At 40.0% G+C, this 21,872-nt stretch overlaps 1 protein-coding gene across 1 annotated transcript in view; it reads right to left on the bottom strand.

The window, feature by feature from the left end:
* Positions 1–21,872, bottom strand: part of LOC126470110 (acetyl-CoA acetyltransferase, cytosolic-like) — an 83,587-nt gene that overhangs the window by 28,580 nt on the left and 33,135 nt on the right. Inside the window, exons 5-6 of the mRNA XM_050097713.1 lie at positions 19,306–19,535; positions 2,623–2,808 (exon numbers count right to left, since the gene is read on the bottom strand). Of these exons, the coding sequence (XP_049953670.1) occupies positions 2,623–2,808; positions 19,306–19,535 (416 nt within the window). The remainder of the gene's footprint in view (positions 1–2,622; positions 2,809–19,305; positions 19,536–21,872) is intronic.

Genomic DNA, 21,872 nt, shown 5'->3' with positions numbered 1-21,872 from the left:
GTAATACGTTGTTCACTTACGAGGACCCTACCCATTGAAGTGGCATTTCCCTACAGAGGGTTGTGTGCATTGAAGTCCCTGAGGAGTAGAAACGGGGGCGGGAGTTGTTGTACTAAGGTAGACAGTTCAACATAAGGAAGTAGCCTACCTGGAGGGAGGTAGACATTGCAAACTGTGATTGCCGGAGTCATTTACACTCTAACCAATATTGCTTCCGCATTGGTACAAAGGCAAATCTGAAGTGCAGACCCCTCCAGATGCTATCCCGGAGCCGGCATGAATCCAACAGAACGCCAGATAACCATGAAACATTGGAAAGTGGTCATCATGGAAGTGCGTTTCTTGAAGAACAAGACAGAATGCAGAATACAAGGAAACCAGACTCTGTATTTCTGGTAGGTGATGATAGAATCTGTTGCAATTCCACTGGATTATTGTGTGGTCTGAGTCCAAGTTAGACATAAAGAAACTGAGGAGGAGGTCATGTCATTCGGTCAGTGGTTGTCACTGAGAAGGATGGGGTGACATCCACGAATAAGAGGTCAGACTCAGATTGCGATGAGAGAGATGACACCTCCAGGGGCACTGCGGGGGTCTTGTCGTGGGACTACTACTTCATCTCTTTCAGAGGTGGAGACAGGCAGTGAACAGAAGGAGTACAGGGCTCTGCATGACCCGGAACTATAAGAGAGTCAGGAACCTTGGGGAGCACAGATAGTGCTGCTTGTGACGGAGTAGTGGTAGTAGGCTTCAAGCCTGAGACATGCCGCAGAGAGGGTCGGGGGGGGGGGGGGGGGGGGGGCACCATCACTGGCAGGTGCCAAAGAAGAGGGGGCATTTCTTTGGCTGGGGTGAGGGAGTGGCTACCGGAGGGAAGGTCACCCTCATAGAGTGCATGTCCATCGTCACCATACAGAGGGTTCGCCGTACAGTAAGACATATGCCCAAAACACAAGCACCGAAAGCACCTCATGGGTGGTGGGACGTAAGGTTTCACATCACATCTGTAGTACATAACCTTGACCTCCTCTGGGAGGGAATCCCCTCTAAAGCCAGAATGAAGGTGCTGGTATAGGTGCAGTTGTCTTTGTGACCCTTCTGCACACATCAAACAAAATGAATGCCGCATCGCTCCAGATTAATCCTGGAGTCCCTTGTAAGTTTGGAGGATGAGGTAACTATGAAAAATCACTGCCTGGGCCATACCCAGAGATTGGTGAGTAGTAATATACACTGGGAGATTGCCAAGATAATCACAAGCATGAAGAACTGCAGATTGGGTGGCAGTAGAAGCTTTGATCAACTGAGAGACTCCACTTCACTAAACTTGTCCTCTATCGTCTCCACAAAAAACAATGGCTTTGAGGCAGTGAATGTGTACTCATCCATCCTAGTAAAGACAAGGTAGTGGGTAAAGTGTTTCATCCCCAAATGGCGAGCCTGGCCCTCCTCCCACACTGTAGCCAGGGAATGGAAGGCTGCTTGGTCAAGTGAAGCAGCATTCAATGATCCTTCACCATTTGAAGAGACGGCCGTTTGAGAATGGTCAGATTTTTGCAGCTTGATACGCTTCATGTGCCAAGCATTTGCCCTGATACCACCCACTCCGATCAGGGGCTCTCCATGTGTGCCACCCACCCACAGCAAGGACCACCTAGCACGGCGGCTGTTGCTGGGAGTTCCAATGCTCCAGTAAGACAAGCAAACACTCCTTGGCATCCATGGGGAGGGAACAGCTCAGGTATCAGTAATGTGATCCCTGTGTTGCCAGGGGGCTCAACCAGATGGGTACATAACAGCCTCACCACACAGACTGCCTGCACCACACCCCAGACACCAGAGAGAGGGTTCTTCCCCAAATGGCTCACACTAAATACAGAAAATTTAGAAGTGGAGATCAAATACCAAGGGTGCACCAAAATGCCAAAAAGGATGAAAGAGAACAGGCAAGAGGAACAAAATTGCAAGGAATACAGGGAGCCAGGTGGATAACCAGGTCAAAATAAATCAGAACACCAGGAGAGGAGGAGGAGGGGGCAACGGGGATGGAGTGACGATAGGGAGGGAGGGGCAGGATGAAGGAAATGAAACTAGGGAAGGAAGAACGGGCTGCAATAGCTCAGGGGCCCAAGGGCGCCATGCACAGACTAACAAAATAACCAGGAGCCCCTGGGGTAAGGAGGGGGATTCCACCTTAAAATTAACAGCAATTAATAACAGGGTGCTTGTGAACATTAACATGCAACTTTATTTTTCATTTGCGAAAGGATGGCTGAACAATGTCAAGCAGAGAGAAAAGTAATTTGGTTTTCAAGCAAACCATCACTTTATCTCTACTGAATATCCAGACACAGCAATGACAAACTTAAAATAACCAAACATACACCCATTCAACACAACAATTATCCCACGTTCACAGCAAACAATACCCTGTACTATAACACGGAAATACTGACAGATTCACATGTTACACATTAGAGGCATAGCAAGCTGCAGCATAATGAATGTGTTAGGTAAGAAAGGAGGTAGGGAGGGGGAGAGCACAATTGGAAAATAATATCTAACTGATCACATATTCTAAAGATAAGAATAGGTAAAACCTCAATGCACTGCACTACTTACCAGTGCAGTTATAGCTGGTACAGGACCCATACCCATATACTGTGGGTCAAGACCACCTTGTGACCATCCAATGATTTTAGCCATAGGCTTGATACCTTTCTCCAAAGCAAGTTTGTTGGACATGAGTACTAATGCTGCAGCACCATCATTTAAACCTGATGCATTTCCAGCTGTGATAGTACCATTCTGTAATAAGAACAATATACCAGACCAATTAATTACATTATTTTAATTAGAAATTAGTACATTTTTATAGTCATTTCTGTTTAAGATACTACAATAATGAGAAGAGAAAGATACAGTTAGACAGAGAGAGAGAGAGAGAGAGAGAGAGAATTAATATCTAAAGAAGAGCTAAGGTTTAAAAAATTAGTGTGTGACTTTCTGATAAGGTTTTTTCATCAACTTGTCTAATATCTATTCTGTCTATTGGGGATGGATATATATTGGACACCTTTTGCAACAACATTCGCATTTTGTTCTGCAAATTAGTAATATCATTGGTTTGGTTTTTGACGTTCACATCCATCTTATCTAAAACACGTTTACTACCGAGTAATGCAATTTTACACCTTTCTTGTTTATTTTATTGTATGACTAAGTGTGTCAAGCCACTTCCAGTTGGAACTGTTGCATGTCTTCACTTTTTATAAAATGCTCTCCATCTAGAGTTTTCTTGAGTGGCCTGAGTACATGAAAGTCACAAGGTGATGGGTCTGGGCTATAGAGCCAACGCTGAAAAGCTGTTCAATACCTATCAGCTAAAGTTTGTTGCATTAATTGCTGTGCTGTAGAGTTTAGCATAAGCTTTGAGCAGCAACACACATACTGTTAGTCTGTTGTGTTGATCAAATTAGTATGCAGCTCAAACATAGTAGAAACCACAGTAGTATGCAAAATTAATTCTTTGAAATTCATGGAGCAAACTTACAAACACAATACCTTTGGAGTCACAGAAAATATGTTGCCATAACTCTATATGCAATATTCACATTCTGGCTTTCACTTTAACACCTGATAGCACAAGAAGTGGCAATGGCTGAAATTGCAACTGCTCCCTATGCTAAGCTGATCAAATTACATAGTGCACAATACTGCTTGTAAAACGATGGGGTACTTGTAACAAAGAGTGTAACTGATGGAGCCACACCTTATTGACACACAGCATGAAGCATGCATCCTCTAAAAATAGAACACAAGAAAAAAGCTTCATGTCATTCCTAGGACTTCAGACATGGAAAAGACACTGAAGTCATGTGGTATAGCCAAGCACAGGGGGGGAAAAAAAACTGAATATTGGGGCACTTAGTATAGTGCCTTCGTAGTTTGGTGTTGTAGTTGACTATTTGATGAGTAACTGCATAATGGCAAGTTTGAGATCAAATCCCACTTTCAACAGTTATTTTTTATTTTGCTGTGTCAATTCATTTAACCAACAAAAAAATCAGAAATTAAAAGAACAGACTGTTTACAGTTCTTAATAAGAGGATTTCAGCCCTCAAAATGGCACCACATGTAGTTCCTCTACTGCTTTATATTCAGTCCAAAAGCCTCCTACAGTCACGACTACGTGGATCCTGCTAGAAAGGGAGTCCACAAGGTGTGTAATAAATCTCTCACATTCTACCACCTGCCATCATGCAGTTGATCATCCGACTGTCGATTACACCATCTAACTATGAAGTCATTATACTAAGAGCTCCAATACTCATGTATGTATTGCTGGTTTCCATGCGTGACATCTCATGGTCTTAAGTGCCTTTTCCATGTCTCAAATACTAGGAATTATATGGCACAGATTTTCTTGTGTTCTTCCAGAGGTTGTGTGCTTCATGCTGATTGTCTATAATATAACTCTCTTAATTACAAGTCCTGTACTTATATGAGCAGTGCTGTAAATTTTGTAATGTGACTGCTTTCTCTGCAACAAAGGCTTTGCATAACATAACAAACAATTCAAATTTTTGGCACGTGATCCATTTTAGCTCCAGCCATACGTTTTCAAAGGGGGCTGAAGTCTGGTGCAGTAGGAGAAAGAGAAATCTTCTCCCATTCTGCAAACCCCTCCTGCAACATAGCTAACATTTATTCAACAATGATCCTTCAGAATACAGTTGTCCTGCTGGTGGGATCTTAACATTACCCATGATAAGAGTATACTGGCAGCATAAAATTGAATAACTATCCTGTGCATTATCCCAAGTCTAGCTTCAAACAGCCTTAGATATGAAGGAACAACAAGGTAACTTGTATTTATATTTGGATAAAAATGGACATCACTTGACCATCATTTGATCTGGAAAATACTGGCTGTCAGAAAATATTGCAGTCTCCTTGTCACAATATGTACTTCCCTCAGCAAATGGTAATCACTAGAGTTGATTATCATTGTTGCCTCTCTTTGATATGTGCATGTTTGCTTTGTAATCTAGCATCCTGAAAGTGGAGTCAAGCTGGGTCAACTGACCCAAAAAACTTCATGGCCATCACATTTAAAAAAGGATAGTACTGTGATATGTTAGCAACTTCAATATCTCAGACTGGCATCGTTACATGGCAGTGTCCTGTTCCTACATGCCTACTGGATTCTCCAGTATCACATAGTTCTATGTTTTGCTGCATAATGTGATCAAGAACACCGTGAGGTGTTCCAGCTTCTGACACCACCAAATTCCCTTCCTCAACAACAGTGATGACATGGTCATGAATATCCTGTGGATGATGACGCAAGGCTAAGGTAATGTGGCTGGATTGAAAGCGAAGTTGTTCTGGCCTCTGGCCACAAATTGTTTACTGCCATTGGATGTTGTAGAACGCACGGTGCGATGACAAACATAATCTGTTAACACTGCCAGTGAATACAGATGAATACTGCCACACCATGCAGGAATTATGTCTAATGTGATAAATTACTCCAAAACGATGTTCCCCTTGACCTTTCAATGATGTTTAGCAGTTTGTGTTCATGCAGAGTTTGGGTTACTAAGATATTAGTTAAAAACTGAAGACAAGAATCATCACATGCGAGTGTTATACCACTTTCAAGTGGACTTTTGTGCAGCAGTTAGACTAATTGTTCAGTCTGTAGTCGACACATTCAACCTGAGAGAATCAGCAACTATATTGACGTTTAAACAATTCTCACTTATTCTTTAGTTTCAGTTGCACATTTTTAATTATATGTGCATGTTTGGATGTGTCTGGATTATCTTCAGATCTAAGCAGTTGCATCAGCAACCTGTCTTTTTTGTGTCAGAACCTTATGTCACAGTACTCTTATATGAGGTTCTGAACAGACAAGAAGGGCTGCTGACTTAACTACTTGCATGATCCACAGACATTGGAACATGGCACACAATTAAAAAATGTGCACCTGAGACTGAAGAATGAATTAGAATTGCCTGAGTATTTACTGATGTGGGCATCACAATTTAAAATCCTTGCAGTCTTGTTTTCTTTTTTTTCATATGGATAATTAAAAGTGCTTAATAAAACCAAAGATTACTTAACACAATTACACAGTAATATAATAATACAGTTAGGGATAATACAATATGCAGTTACAGATAATCCTAACACATACTGTTTCATATTATCATTCAAGCATAGTCTTACCTGTAACACACACAGACATATTTTCATGAACATAATCCAAGTTGTTTTTTTTTTTTTTTTCTTCTTCCTCCTCCCCCCTCCCCCCCCCCCCCCCCCCAGCAACTATTAAGTAAAAGAAAAGTTCATGCACCAAAGTGTCTCTTATTCATTATGCAAGATCCAAAGGCATATATGTCTTCAATGCTTGTATGACATTCATTGCCAAGCCAAAGTTCAGGAAGAGGCTACCTGAACAGTAATACGACATGATATGTGTTACAATTACATGTATGCACCAATTTTTAAAAATAGGCCTATTGACCTAATCCCTTATACAAGAGTTACTTTTGAGTCATTCTCAATCAATGAAAATCAGTGGGATGCCATGTGAAGCCTCCTCTTGCCAAAATTCAGTAATATAACATTAGAAAACCTGTTTTATTGCTGCTACTGTTGTGTAGTCTGAATAATCAGCTTCTGATAATCTTTGTCCTACTGCCAGGCTGGGATGGACTTAATTATGTAATTAATTTATTATTAATATTACTGTTGTTTTATTTTTCGCAGGAGTCAGAATCATCCCACATGGGTGGATTAATGACAGATATTGATGCCAGTTCTGCCACAATGTCACCACAAGTGACCCTTACTGATTTACAGCCTAAAAATTGTCACATCTACAGAGGAAAATTGATTGCACATCAGAATAGAGAGTTGTTTTTCTTACAGCAAGGAAAAAAACAAAACGTCTGTTACAACTTAACACGGATTCAAACCTCTGCCCTTTTACACACAAAGGTTACAGGTTGAACAGTTAACTAAGTGATGATCAGCAAAACTTGCCATGTTAAGTGTATGTAGTGCTTCTGCTACAACTTAACACTGAATCAAACTTCTGCACCTTTAGATAGAAAGCCTACAGGTTGGTCATTCAGCTACAGTGTTGAACGCTTTTTGGAAATCTATGAAGATTAAATTTACCTATTAATCTGTTTACAAGATATAGTGTATGAATAATGCAAGCTGTGTTTAATGCCAGTGGATTTTTTTTGAAGCTATGCTGCCTTTTACAGAGAAGCTGCTTCTATGATCTCACTACCTACACAGTGGAGTTCCTTCACTTTGTGTATTTCAAGCTCACAGAATGGATTGCGCGCACACTAATAAAGAAATCTTTCCAAAATTTGTCCGAATTGCTCCTCAGGCGTCTCTACAAGTAGCAATGGGCTAATATTTTATTTTAATTTATTCTTTAGTTATTCCAAAAAAATGTGACCAAAAACACAAAACAAAAACATCTTCATTTCAAATGTCTGGCCCATTTTATTATTTTGTCAAGTTTCACAAAGCTGTGCTATTACTCTATGTGCAGTATCCTATAAATTAAGAAAACTGTTTAATTTCTGATTTCAGGTAAGATTTGCAGACAGCAGAACTTCTGTCATGAACACTCCTCATTTTGGATAGAGCAACTTTAACTCTTTGCATGGGACCCGTAAATGATGAGTGAATTTCTTTTTTAAAAAAAGTTGGCCAAGAATCAAAAAATAATGTGCAAAACGAGGCAAATGGATCCATAATTTTTTCTCCCCACTTTCTGTTGTAAGTAGCTTGTTTCTGCTCAGATAATCTCAATTTCCTTAACGTTTTGCCAAATGAGTTATGTCATTTGCAAACACTACACTGGTTTACTAGAGAAATATAGCAAAAAAAGTATTCCTTCAAGTAATTCAACCCACAGCCATGGAGCTCAACCACCATTAACAAGGATAAATTAACGTCTAGATTATCTTGTTCTTTCCCCCTTGTATGTACATTTATGTTTTAAAAAATTCATTCACCACCTACATTATCTCTTCAACATTAAAGTTAAACAACAGAGGAAAGAAGATGCAATCCTGCCTTAATACGAGCTTCAATCTTTCTAGATTTTTTGCTTTCATTTTTCGTCATTTTATTTTTGTATATATTTCAGACTGTATTTGTCAGTCTCTGTTCTTTATGCCAAATCTTTATAGGATTTCAGGCTTCTTATTACCCGTTTCATTGTCAAAAGCTTATACAGAAATGCTGTGAAGGTAGCCTCATTTAAGTTATCTTGTTTTATTGGCACACAAGATCAGAGATGTTGGATGGATGGATTGATGTGCCTAAGGGACCGAACGATGACATCATTGGTCCCTTAATACTTTGTATGGTATGTCAAACCAAGAGTAGTCCCTAGAGAGGAAGGACACAGAAAGCAAACCTCAATGGACTCAATTGTATCTGTTTAAGGGTGAAGGTGGGAGAGTTGCCCAGCCCAGAAAGCAGCTGGAGGACACCAAGACATTTTATATGATCGGAGACACACCCTCTGCATTTGACCAGTGCTTCCACATCCTCCATTATCACAAGAGAACTAGCTACACAGACAAGATCAAATCTCAGGAAAGAGAACAACGATGAGTATGTCAACCATCACCAGAGAGTAAAAACCACTTTCATGGGTAAAATGTAAAACCAAATATGCTGCTTTGGTATCATCCACTACAGACAGGCACCACACCGAGAGTGGGGTGGATCTTCACATCACAGGATATGGCCATGGGTCAGCCAAGTGTGGCCAATGCAAAGCCGACAGAGGACAGTAGATTCCCTGCAAGAAACACGAAGGGAAGGAAACCATGATATACCAATACACCTTCCAAGTCTCCAGCAACCGTAGGTGTAGAGTCAATCAAAGATCCGGTTAGAGTACCCCATCTCCAAAGTCAGCATCCTGCTGGCCAAATTGTCAGCATGTTTGTTCCCTGGGATTCCAAAGTGACCAGGGGTCTATACAAAGATTACCAACCTTCCAGCATGGTAGAGGCCATACAGGAGATCCTGGCTACTCACAACCAATGGGTGTTGAGCGTAGCACTGGTCGACAGCCTGAAGACTATTCAAAGAATCACTGCCAATCACTGCATCTTGCATGTGTGTAGGCAAAAGTGGTTCATCTGTCAACAGTAGAGCCATCAGTGTAGACCATGTCTGAGCCCGGGAATGCATTAAGGACGTCCAGGACCAGAGGGTGAAAAACCACAGCATGTATTGAACCTTTTGGTCAGAAGGAGAGATTGAGGCATATCCGAGGATGGGGTACACACACAATTTCTACCTGACAAGGGCAATAGTGGGTAAAGATGGCACTCACAGCACAGACTGTAAGAGCTGCGATCGTGACTCCAGACCTTGGCCTCTATTGTGGGAGATAGATCTTCCTACCAGGAAAAAATACATGGTAGTTCGGATTCTCTGGGGAGCAGCAAATGTTTACTGCATATTGAGCAGCAGCTGTTGGTGCCTGATATGTAGGGGAGGGATCCCAGCCTCCACAAGTAGGCTGTTCACAGAGCTGGTCCGAAATGCACCTGTTGCAAGCTGGACCCTAGAATGGTGTATTGGGTCCAGCATTGGCAATACTGAGACACATGCCATAATCAAGACGCAACAGGGTCAGAGCTTTGTAGAGCTGCAGAAGTGTAGAGCGGTCTGCACCCCCAACTGGTGTTACAAAGACAGTGAAGAGTATTAAGGTGTGACCAGCAAGTTCACGTAAGTTGGCGAAGATGGGAAAGCCATATCAATTGGGCATCAAAGACCAAAAAATGATAAGCCTCCAAAACATTGAGCATTTGTTCATTGCAGTAGAGTTCTGGTTGGGGATAGACAGTATGGCAGCAACAGCAGTGCACAACACATGCCTCGGTGACAGAAATCTGGAAGCCATCAGTGAGAGTCCAGGTCTGCATCCTTCGTATGACACCCTCAGTCAGCATTCTCAGCAACACCCACATATGAGGAGCAATAGTAGCTGCAAACAGTCAGCATACAGGGAAAGTTTCACTGTGCATCCCCCAGCTGCAGCTAGACCATTGACAGCCACCAGAAAAAGGGGCACACTCAATACATAGCACTCTGGGATCCCATCCTCTAGTATATGGGGAGTAGTGTAGGAAGCACCAACTTGAACCCGGTAAGTATGACGAGGTATGAAGTTCTGGACAAAAATTGGTGGGCTTATGTGGTGTCATAAGCTCTACACAAGCTGAAGAACACAGCAATAAGATGTTGATGCCAGGCAAAAGCTGACTGAGCAGCTGACTCCAGGTAGACCAAATTGTCAGCAGTAGAACAGCCTTGGCGAAAACTAGTCTGGGACGGACCCAAAAGACCACGAGACTCAACTTATCAACACAGCTGTCAGCTCACCATGCATTCGAGCAACTTGCAGAAAACATCTGTTAGGCTAATTGGGCAAGAGATGTCCATCTCAAGGGGCACTTTACCTGGTTTCAGAATTAGGATGATCATGCTTTCACGCCACTGAGAAGTAAACTCATCCTCACTCCAGATAGGGTTGAAAACTGCAAGGATCTGATGTTGCCAATCCACTGATAAGTGTTTGAGCATTTGGCAGTGGATGCGGTCTGGCCCTGGAGCCACGGCAGGTTGGTTGGTTGGCTAGTTTAAAATATGGGGAGGGGAAAGAGACCAAACTGCGAGATCATCGGTCCTTTGTTCCCGGTAAAATAATTACTCAAGGAAAAGAAGAAAAGAAAGGAGACATACAGCACAATAACAGGAGGAAGGAAGAACCAGAAGAACGACAGAAGGAAAACCAACACTACTATGGTCAAAACAGGAAAAGGAAGCCACAGAGGGAAGCAAAAAACAGGTAGAAGGGGTAAAAACAAGAGAACAGATGACTGTGGCTGGCCGACCACGAGAATAAAAGGGAAAAGCCAGCCACTCTGTGACACATTAAAACATCCACCCTAAAAGCATTAGAGTGCAGAACACGAAGGAACAAAGGACATGTGCTAAAACTTTTATAGAATGATAAAACCCACCGTCACATATAAAACGTAAAACCAAATTAGCCGATGAGGCACTGTCAGCTAAAATTAATGGCAACGAGTCCAGTAACTGAAGAGTCTATCACAGGGCAGCCAAAGAAGGACAGCTCACAAAGATATGGGCCACTGTCAGCCGCGTGGCGCACCAACACTGAGGTGGGTGCCATGTCAGCGCAATGGGCTAGGGCACTGAGGAATACCCCCTCACTGAATGGAGCATTATAAGGTTACTGGTGACATGTAGTAAACTGTAAAGGAAGTTGCTCTGCTCTCTGAGGACACAAACTGCAGGTTGATAATTTTCATATGAAGATGCTCGAGCATAATGAAAAGCAAAATTTTCAGCAACAGTGTCGGCAGCAGTGCAGACATCACCACTCACACAGATACAAGGAACACCTGCTGCTACGCTCCCTAGTGTTCACAGAAGTGTCAGTTCTTCCCCACACCTGCAAAGAAGGCATACATGGTTCAATTGTAGCAACATACCCCTCCCAGTATTCTTGTTTCTGTAATTTTATGAGGTGGCAGACCTGGGCACGGAACCATTTAATGGCAATGAGTGCTCCATTAACTCACGTTGTTTATGGTGCTGGAGAGCCCATCTGAAGTCCCTAATCACCACAGCGATTTCATGGGTCCACCAAGGTACTGTCTTCCGATGGGGGTGATCCCAAGGAAGAGGGGACCACTGAGTCAGCTGCTGATAGAATGGCTGCAGTTGTACTCTGGACAACCACATCGGTACCTCCATGTGGTGTAGTGAGAAGGGCGATGGCAGTGGTGAAAGCATCCCAGTCAGCTTTGCAGAGAGCCGATCTGTGTAGACACCCAGGTAAGTGAAGCCGAGGAAGGGTCAAAACGATTGGAAAATGATCACTGTCGCACAGGTCACCATGGACTTTACAGTGCATGACCGGGCAAATACACTGGCTGCAAATGGAAAGGTCATTGGCCAAGTAAGACCCACACGCCACACTGAAGTGAGTGTGAACACCAGCATTCAAGAGGCAACGATCGAGCTCTGCGAGCAAGTTTTCGACAGCTTTGCCATGGCCAGTTTCACCCCATAAAGGGTTACAGGCATTGAAGTCATCCAATATAAGAAAGGGTGGGGTGGGCTGAGGAAACAGTGCAGACAATGCATTCTTAGGCACTTCATCATCGGGTGGAACACACATTAAAGATTGTAAATTCAAGTGGTATCTTCACATGAACAGAAACAGTCACAGACTCCAAAGTTGTACTGAGTGGCATAAAAAAAAATCTCATTTTGTTCATGATTACACCTCATCCTCCAGTCCTGTCACAGGCTTATCCTACCCCATCATAGGCCAGGCCCCCTTTGAAAGGAGCGATGTCCTATATGAACTCTGCTGCAAACACAGCATAGCTTTTTGTGTTGGTATGACTATCAACCAGCTGTTCACCAGGAGAAATGACCACTGTCAAACTGTCACCAAGAACAAAGTTGACCACTGAGTGGCACAACATGCACAACTTCAATGGTTGCTTCACAACCTGGGCCACCTGCTTCCTTCCCTCTACTAACAGCTTTTCTGAACCATGCAGATAGAAGTTATCCTTACAACATCTCCTCTGCTCCTGTAATTTCCCTGGCTTCAATTACCAGTAACTTACTGCCAATGCACCCTCCATACAAGAGTTTCCCCTTTCTCCATCCTGTTATCCCTTCCCAATTCATGTCCCCACATCACCTTTAGTGTGCGTCATTCCCCACCAGCTCCAATGACCGTGCCTGTGTACTCGCCACCTCTCCATCCTACATTCCTAGCCAGCATACCAGCTGTCACCCTCCAAGCTGAAAGCCACCCACCTCCAATCCCTCTCTCTGCCTCCCACCTACCTCTACCCACCCCGCCTGACACTAACCCCATAACCAAGTCCACCTGCCAAAACGCATCACCAGCACTGTAGTCCAGCCGGCACCATAAAGGGGCATTATATATATATATAATGTGTGTGTGTGTGTGTGTGTGTGTGTGTGTGTGTGTGTGTGTGTGTGTGTGTGTGTGTGTTTTTAACTCTAGCTAGTAAAAGGGTTACTCCACATTCTAGCAAGCTTTCTTTCTTTCTGTGTAAAACTACATACAAATCAATGTTTCTGCTCTCCAGTGTCTCCTTTAATCCAGAAGTATTTATATTCTATCAGAACTTCCCTAGAACATTAATAATATTTTATTAGTGCGAGTTCTTGGTAACCTACCAAAAGGCTTCTTGACTGAGTTAGTGGTGTTGGTCCCACATGGTGCAACAGTCCCATTGGGAATGTTTTTATTTGAAGAATTTGGAACTATTGTGCTCCCATGAGCAGTTGGGCAAATAATGATTGATCTTGACTGTCCCCATGTTATACAGATGAATCTAATATAACCAAGGTGTGGCAGTGCCCTAGAGATTGACTAATGACAAGTTTGCCTCAGCAGTTATCCAACCACATCAGCACGGGGTACACCTTGCAGCTGAGTCCCTTTTTATTTTGATAGGGGTTTGTGCTATTCTTGTCACCTGGGTTGTTCATCCCGGAGCCCCATTTCCTATGACACAACATGCCCAGAGCTTATGTTTATAAAGAACTCGCAGTGCTTGTCAGTTGTCAGTTTGAGAACCATGGTTTCACCAGACCTGTACCCAGCCAACACTTCCAGAGGTTGCTGAGATGCTCCCTATTTGGCATGAACCAAGGGTCGTGCTGAAATTACTAAATGTCATGGACGTGAAAAGCAGTCCTTCCTCTCTACAGCAATAAGCCAGAGTATTTCATATGTTACTCATGGCAATTTCACATCTGCCTTTCTTTTACTCAAAATGGCCAGCAAAGCAGCATTTCCTTCTTTATTGTACACTGATGGCCATTCAAAGTGCAACAATTTGAAGACAACATCCAACAAATGTCAAATAGGGATAAAGTATACTAAATACTTGGATATGCAAAGATTAGCATTATTTCAGGGCAACTGTGTGTCTCTTCCCCTCCCACACGCACACTTGGTAACTGCCATCTACATTCTGTATGTAATGAAAGATTAAGAAATGGGCTTCTCAATCATAAACCATATTTGAATGCTGTCTGTCTGTGAGAAGATCATGTTATGCCTTCTCATATAAGAAACATCTACCAGCATGTGTTGTAATTAGACAGTGGCAGGATCGCAGTCTAGATTAGATTAGATTAATTATTCATTCCATAGACCCATAAAAGAGGGAATCATCCTGGGTGTGGAACATGTCAGATAAACACATTACAAACATGTAATTAGAAAAACTTGAGTTTCATTAATTTTAATGATCCTCAGTCAATAAACAGTAAAATTATGTACATGAGTTAAATTTAAACTTCTAATATTTACAGGTTTAATACTTACATCTGCTTTCATTAAATTCATCATTCAGACATTTGCTAGTTTCTTGGCTATTACAACCAAGTATTGTCAAAAATTAAAGTAAATTATTCATTTCGGTGATCCTCAGTTAAGAACAGTCAGATTATGAACACGATTTAAAATTAAACTTCCACTATTTCCAGACTTAAGACTTACATCTGCTTTCCATACATCCATCATTCACACAGTAGGTAGTTACTTGGCTGTTGCAACCAAGTATTGTCAAAAATTAAAGTATAATAAATTTTCATTAAAATGGTCTACTGCACTTGTTGAGAAACTCATGGATGGAACAGAAGGAGTTGGCCACCAAAAATTCTTTCAAATTATGTTTAAACTGTGCCCTGTCTGAAACTAAACTCTTAATGGTTGCTGGTAACTTATTGAAAATATGCATTGATGAATACTGGACTCCTTTCTGGGCAAGAGTAAGTGATTTTAAATCTTTATGTATATTGTTCTTATTCCTAGTATTGATACTGTGTACTAAGCAGTTAGTTGGAAAAAGAGATGTATTATTTACAGCAAATTTCGGAATAAATATACTGAGAAGCTGTGGTTAATATGCCCAATTCTTTGAATAGGTTTCGACATGATGTTCTTGGATTTACACTACTCATTACTCTTATTATACGCTTCTGTACTCTAAAATTTTTTTTTTCTGTTTGTCGAGTTACCCCAAAATATGATACCATATGGCATAATGGAGTGAAAATAAGCAAAATATGCCAGTTTTTTTATATTTGCATCTCCTATGTCTGACATCATTCACATTGCAAACACAGGCTTGTTTAGGCGCTTTAACAGTTCATTAGTATGTTGCTCCCAACTGAATTTATTATCAAGTTGTAATCCCAAGAATTTTACGCTCTCAACTTCTCCTATTTCCATGTCGTCATATTTTATACACGCACCAGAAGGAAATCTCTTGGAAGTTCTGAACTGCATATAGTGGGTCTTTTCAAAGTTTAATGACAGTGAATTGGCTATGAAACACTTACTAATGTCAGTAAAAATTTGATTAGCTGACCTTTCTAAATTTATATTTGATTTACTATCTATTGCAATGTTTGTATCATCTGCAAATAAGACAAACTTGGCATCTGGTAATGTGACAGATGACAGATAATTAATATACACAAGAAACAGTGGTGGACCTAGTATGGGACCACCACATGTAATTTCTTCCCAGTCAGATGATGTCTGATTGCCTACTGCTGAATTGTTACGTAATGACACCCTTTGTTTTCTATTAGTAAGATATGACTGAAACCACTTTGCAGCACTACCAGTGATGCCATAATATTTTAATTTACTTAAAAGAATGCTGTGATTCACAGTCAAACGCCTTTGACAGGTCACAGAATATGCCAGTTGCCTCTAATTTGTTGTCCAATGAATTAAGGTCATTTTTGCTATAAGTGTAAATAGCTTTCTCAATATCAGAACACTTATGAAACCCAAACTGTGACTGACAGTATGTTATTTTCACTAAGGTGCTTAAGTAGACGCTTGAACATAACCTTTTCAAAGATTTTTGAAAAATCTGGCATAAGTGAGATCGGTCGGTAATTTGACGGCATTTCTTTGTCCCCTTTCTTGTGGAGAGGTATAACTTCAGCATATTTAAGCCAGTCCAGGAATGTTCCTGTGACAAGTGCTTGATTACACAAATAACTTAAGATATGACTAAGCTCACATGAACACTCTTTTATTGACTTTGTTGATATATTATCATAACCACTAGAATGCTTTGATTTCAAGGACTTTATGATGGGTTCTATTTCTTTGGGTGAAGTAAGTTTCAATTCCATTTTACTGAGATTGTTTGTGTGCACTGGTCTCGGATATTCTATTGCATTATTTACTGAACCTGACAACCCCATGCTATTAGTAACAGAGACAACATACTTGTTTAAATGGTTTGCAACACAACATGCATTTGTTACCAGGGTTTCATTTATTTTTAGAGCTATTTGTTCCTCCTTATTTCTGGTCCTACCGCTCTCTGACTTAACTATATCCCATATTGTTTTTATTTTATTGCTGGATGTATTTATCTTCTTCTCCCAATACAGGTGTTTAGATTTCTGGATAACCTTCTTCAATATTTTGCAGTAATTTTTGTAATGAGCTATAATGCTAGTATCAAAGGTGTCCCTACGTATCAGATAGTGTTTCCTTTTTGTCTCACATTATATCTTTATCCCTTGTGTGATCCATGGTTTCTTATTAGACCTCTCCTTAATTTGAGTTACCTTCAGGGGAAAACAATTTTCAAATAAGGTGCTAACTTTATTAATGAATGTTTTGTATTTTCCATTTGTGTCTTGGATGCTGTAAACATCCATCCAATTAATTTCTTTGAGCAATCTCCTAAATTTCTCAGTTTTTGACTGTTTTATTGGCCTTCTGTACTCAGTTCTGATAGATGTTTTACCATGACAATTTTCAAAATTTAATGTTAGGTGTTGCATGTCATGGTCAGATAGCCCATTTACTACTGGTTTTGTGATGTGGTTTAGTTGCCTATAATTGTCTATAAATATATTATCAATGGCAGTCTTAAAACATTTGTATACCCTAGTTGGGAAATTTACAGTAGAAATTAAATTGAATGACAATGTAACTGATTTCAGTAACTGTTCACTGACAGTGTTTAAAATCACCAGCAACCACTAGTTTTTTTTTTTTTAATTTTAGATGAGATAATAAATCTTCAAGACCGTTTATAAACAGGTTGAAATTTCCTGAAGGTGCTCTGTATATGGCTACTATTATAAAGGACCTATTACGAAATTCTATCTCTGTTGCACATGCTTCTAAGTGCTGCTCTAAGCAAAATTTATTAATGTCAATATTCTTAAATTTAAAACTGTTTTTAACAAATGTGGCAACTACTCCTTTCTCCATCTTTTGTCTACAGAGGTAGGAGGCTAACTTAAATTCTGTAAGGTTTAACATATCTATACCAGTGGTCACATGATAGGCCTATCGAGGCTACAGTGCTTCGGTCCATGATATTTCTACTTATGTTGGTCGGGATTGCACGACTCATAAATATGGAATCAATGGGTTTAGGAGGATTATACTCAATGCCATGATGGAACTGGTGGCCCCACAACTAACACCCGAGAAAACAGACATTGTTTCTTCACAGTGTAGGATCATTCAGCCACATTACACACTATGAGTCAGGAAATTGATTTCTTTGCAGCAAGACAAATATCCACATGGACAGTGCAATGAAGTCTGGAGTATCATGAACTCTCGACATGGTGACAACTGCTGTGGCTTCCCTTAGCAGATGTAAGTGAGCCCACAATGGTGCACCAAGAAAACAAACATTAGCAGATTGCATCTGTCATTGTCATCACCACAGATGTCAGTCATGAAGTGTAATGGTATGGGGTACATAATACGCTCACCTCTGGTTAGTGTAGCAGGTAATTAGGACAGCAGGTGTTACATTACCAACATGTTAAGGCCATTGGCTGTGTTCTATCTTCAATGTCTGTGATATCTTTCAACAAGATAATGCATAACCACATACTGCCTGTGATGCCCTGCTCTACCTCAACATAGAGCATGTTTGTTTCCTTGGCTGGCACATTCTCTATGCCTCTTATCCGCTGAAAACATATGGGCATAGATGGCCAATGGCTGGCATACCACCACTCACCAACAAGAACAATCTGACTCCATGCCCAGTAGGGTTAGAGCTAATGTTGCTGGCAGAGGTGGCAGCTCAGTGTACTAAATAAGTCATCCTGTAAGTGCTCAAATCATCTATAAATTTAATCTTATATTTTTCCTACTATACTGTACATGTACAATAAGGAAAATTTCACTATTTGCTATCCTTCCTGGTGTTGCAGTTTAAATGGCTAGTGCAGTGTATTTAAAGTTCTTTACAGTGAAATATTCTTAGTAATCTACTGAGACCACTGATCTCTAGCTCCAGGAATTTTCAGTGTGTTGTTCCAGTTCTAATTTCATTTGTTTATATGTGACTGATTTATATACAATGCCCCCCCCCCTTCCCCCAACACATTCATGCACTTTTCTTTCATTTGTATTCATGACTGCATTAAGGTATGAATCTGTACCCACATGCAGGTACCCAGATGTGCCATGCAGCCTAGTAATTGGTTCTTAAATATTTTTCTAAGCATGTAATAAACCAGTTAATGTCGTTTCAGTGTCCAAAACTTTTGGTGCACATTTGCTGTTCTATGTCTTTGGAAAAGGATGTACACTAACCCCAACAAAAATACTATTGCATAGCCCCATAAGTATTTTTCCCTTTTGTTTTCACCCCCAGTAAACATCCTCTAATAATACTATCATTGTTTCCCTAACTGATTATAGCATTCCAAAAATACTGGATTATTGTCTTTCGCAAAACTGGAAGGAATCCGAAAACTTGACAACTGGCTGAGTCTATTGGAGGCACCTTGTTTTCGAATTTGCTTCTTTGCACTGGAGGAACCAAGTCTCATGCTACAGTATATTAGTTGTTTGTCTGATGATTTAGGGAAGTCAGAGCGTGTCTAAGATAGCGAATCATCCAAGACTTGAATCAAAGCAATGAACACCCATACCCAAAGCAGCCATTCTTTGTCTCTTTCAAGAGGTTAATACATTGCCTCCTTCTTCAATATTGCGCAACTAATGTTCATTTTATAAAAGATAACAAACGCATGATTTCGTAAGATATCAATAATGCAGTTTCTCTCACTGTCATTATCATAACAGATTAATATCTATGTAAAAACAGGTCTCAAAAATTTCATTACCTTTCGGAAAATTGGTTTCAGCCTTTGCAAATTTTCAATTTTCAGATCCTTCCTGGGATGTTCGTCAGTTGATACTAACGTAGTTCCATCTCTCTGTGGTACAGGAACTGGTACAATTTCCTTATCAAAGTGTCCTTCTTGCTGAGATTTTGCATAACGATGCTGAGACTGAAGGGCAAACTCATCTTGTTGCTCACGAGTAATTCCCTCTTTGTCAGCAATTCTTTCCGCTGAAACATAAGAATGCCTATATGAAACCTGCTAAAACAACAAATTATTTTTACTTCAACTATTTTCTTTCATTATAGTTACAAAATTTACAGTTTTCACATTAAGCTAAAGAAAGGAACACAAATTAATTGTATCAATTCACTCCTGATAGACGAGAGTTTGGTGCACTATCACTTATACACAGTGCAAAAGCACTCATGCATAGCAGCACTTCCAGAATAACACAAGAAAGGAAGTGTTACATAGTATTTAAGCATTGTGTAACATACTTTCAAGAGGAGGAAACCAATACTGGAATAACAGTAAGACACTGCAGCCAACACATTGGTTGTGTGACTTATTTCATACCCAGATTTTGTACACGATATTATATCAAAGGAGTTTATTCCAAAAACAAGATGTTAGTCATGCCATTTATAATTTCCAGTTACTGAAATAAAGTATTTTTCATTTCTCTTCAGTTGACATGTATTAAACAGAGCTACAATTTTATCAAGATATGATCTGATGCATGGATTACTCCCTTTATGATCTATCTGTAGATTTGAATTTTGTTATATGTCATCACAACAGAAACTTTACCTTTCATGTATCTACAGAGACAAAAGAGCGAAGGGAGTGTAATCACATTATATTACTATGCATGCCAAACAATGTTACTATGCAGCAACATCATATCTCTCAATTGTTATTGAACAATGAAAAGCATATTCAGTGGCTCATTCTATTGAAATTACATTTCCTCTTCAAGTCTATTCAAACTGGCCTGCAAAGTTCCGTATCGTGTCATAATATTCAACCAAGATCACAGTTAGTCAACAGTGTGTTGATCACACTCCATAACTGACTATAATGCAGTAATGGTCCATTTATGAAGTTCAGAAGCGTCTCCTTTTGCCCAATACCAAAAGTTGTGTTTGCTTAAGGAATGACAAGAGATCACTCTCATCCTGTCTGTGGTTAACTTCAAAGCAGCAGACAATTTCTTTGAAGAGCTTCAAACATGAATCATTATTAATTGTTCTCACTTGAGTAACATTAAATGCTTTGGAAATATACTGTATTCTATGTGCTTTTTACAAATAAAGATTATTGTCTTCCTTATTTCAATTGACTTCTTACTGTCATTCGTGATTTGGGGTAACTTACTGTCATTTGTGATTTGGGGTAAATTTCCTATATCCAATACAGCTCAAGCGTAATGGAGTTGGTTGGTTACTTAGTTAACTCCAAGTATCACACATCATGACGTGATTTCTATTGAAATAATGCAGTAAAAGTTCATTTAGAAGCTATGTACACAAAACTTGTATGTGTATCTGGACATACTTGCTATTTACATATTACTAAATAGCACAAGAGAATGTGATTGTATTATTCTGGGAATTATTGAAGACAGGATGTATGTAAGTATTATACTGCACATAAATTAATATGCAAAGTCTAGTATGCTGACTAAATTCTAATAATTAATGACACACACACACACACACACACACACACACACACACACACACACACACACAAATTCCTTCTCTCTCTCTCTCTCTCTCTCTCTCTCTCTCTCTCTCTCTCTGATCGACCAATCTAAAATCATCCTGGAAAAAAGGCCTACTCTTGTTATAGTTTGTCAGTTGTCAGAATCTGTACACCTTCCTTCAAAATTTCAACAAATCACAAAGTGAAATGCCACATGTTTTATCTGAATGTTTGGAAAAAAAACTGCATGGAGGAATACTCATCAATTTACCATAAACAATGAGTGTTTCAACATCTCAAGTCATTAGTTTTTACAGCAAAACAAGACTGACATGAGAATATAACCACAAGGTGTCTGGGAAGTGTGCAGAAGCTCTGCTGGCCATTGTGAACAAAAACCTTAATACCAGCATATGGTCTATTCTGTGCAACTGTTGAGAGTCACATGTAAACATTAAAAACTGCTGGTAGTTTTTCTAACCATGTTCAAGTGACATTTTTAAGATACAGGCACTATTCTTATGTGACAAATATTTTAAGATATGTTATAAAAAATTTTCAGAAGATACTTGCAAACTGCACCACTTTCTTCACTCTATTTTTGAAACTTATTGAAGTAAATGATTGTTGGTTATTGAATGTAGCTGTGATGTTTCTTTCCAGCACCAAAACCACACATTGTGTATGCAATCAGTGAGTTCCATGTGTTAACATTCCATCTGAAAACCTTATCCTTCACTTAATCTCATCAATAATAAGCCAGGTGGTTGATCTCTGGATAACTGAGTGACCAAGTAATATGACCTCCCTAGCTATTTCACAAATTAGGAAGCAGCACACAGAAAATACCAGCTACC

This window comes from Schistocerca serialis, chromosome 3 (assembly GCF_023864345.2).
Source record: "Schistocerca serialis cubense isolate TAMUIC-IGC-003099 chromosome 3, iqSchSeri2.2, whole genome shotgun sequence".
In the NCBI taxonomy this organism is placed as follows: domain Eukaryota; kingdom Metazoa; phylum Arthropoda; class Insecta; order Orthoptera; family Acrididae; genus Schistocerca; species Schistocerca serialis.
The sequence above is the reverse complement of the archived record's forward strand: the minus strand, read 5'-3'. Positions and strand labels throughout refer to the sequence as shown.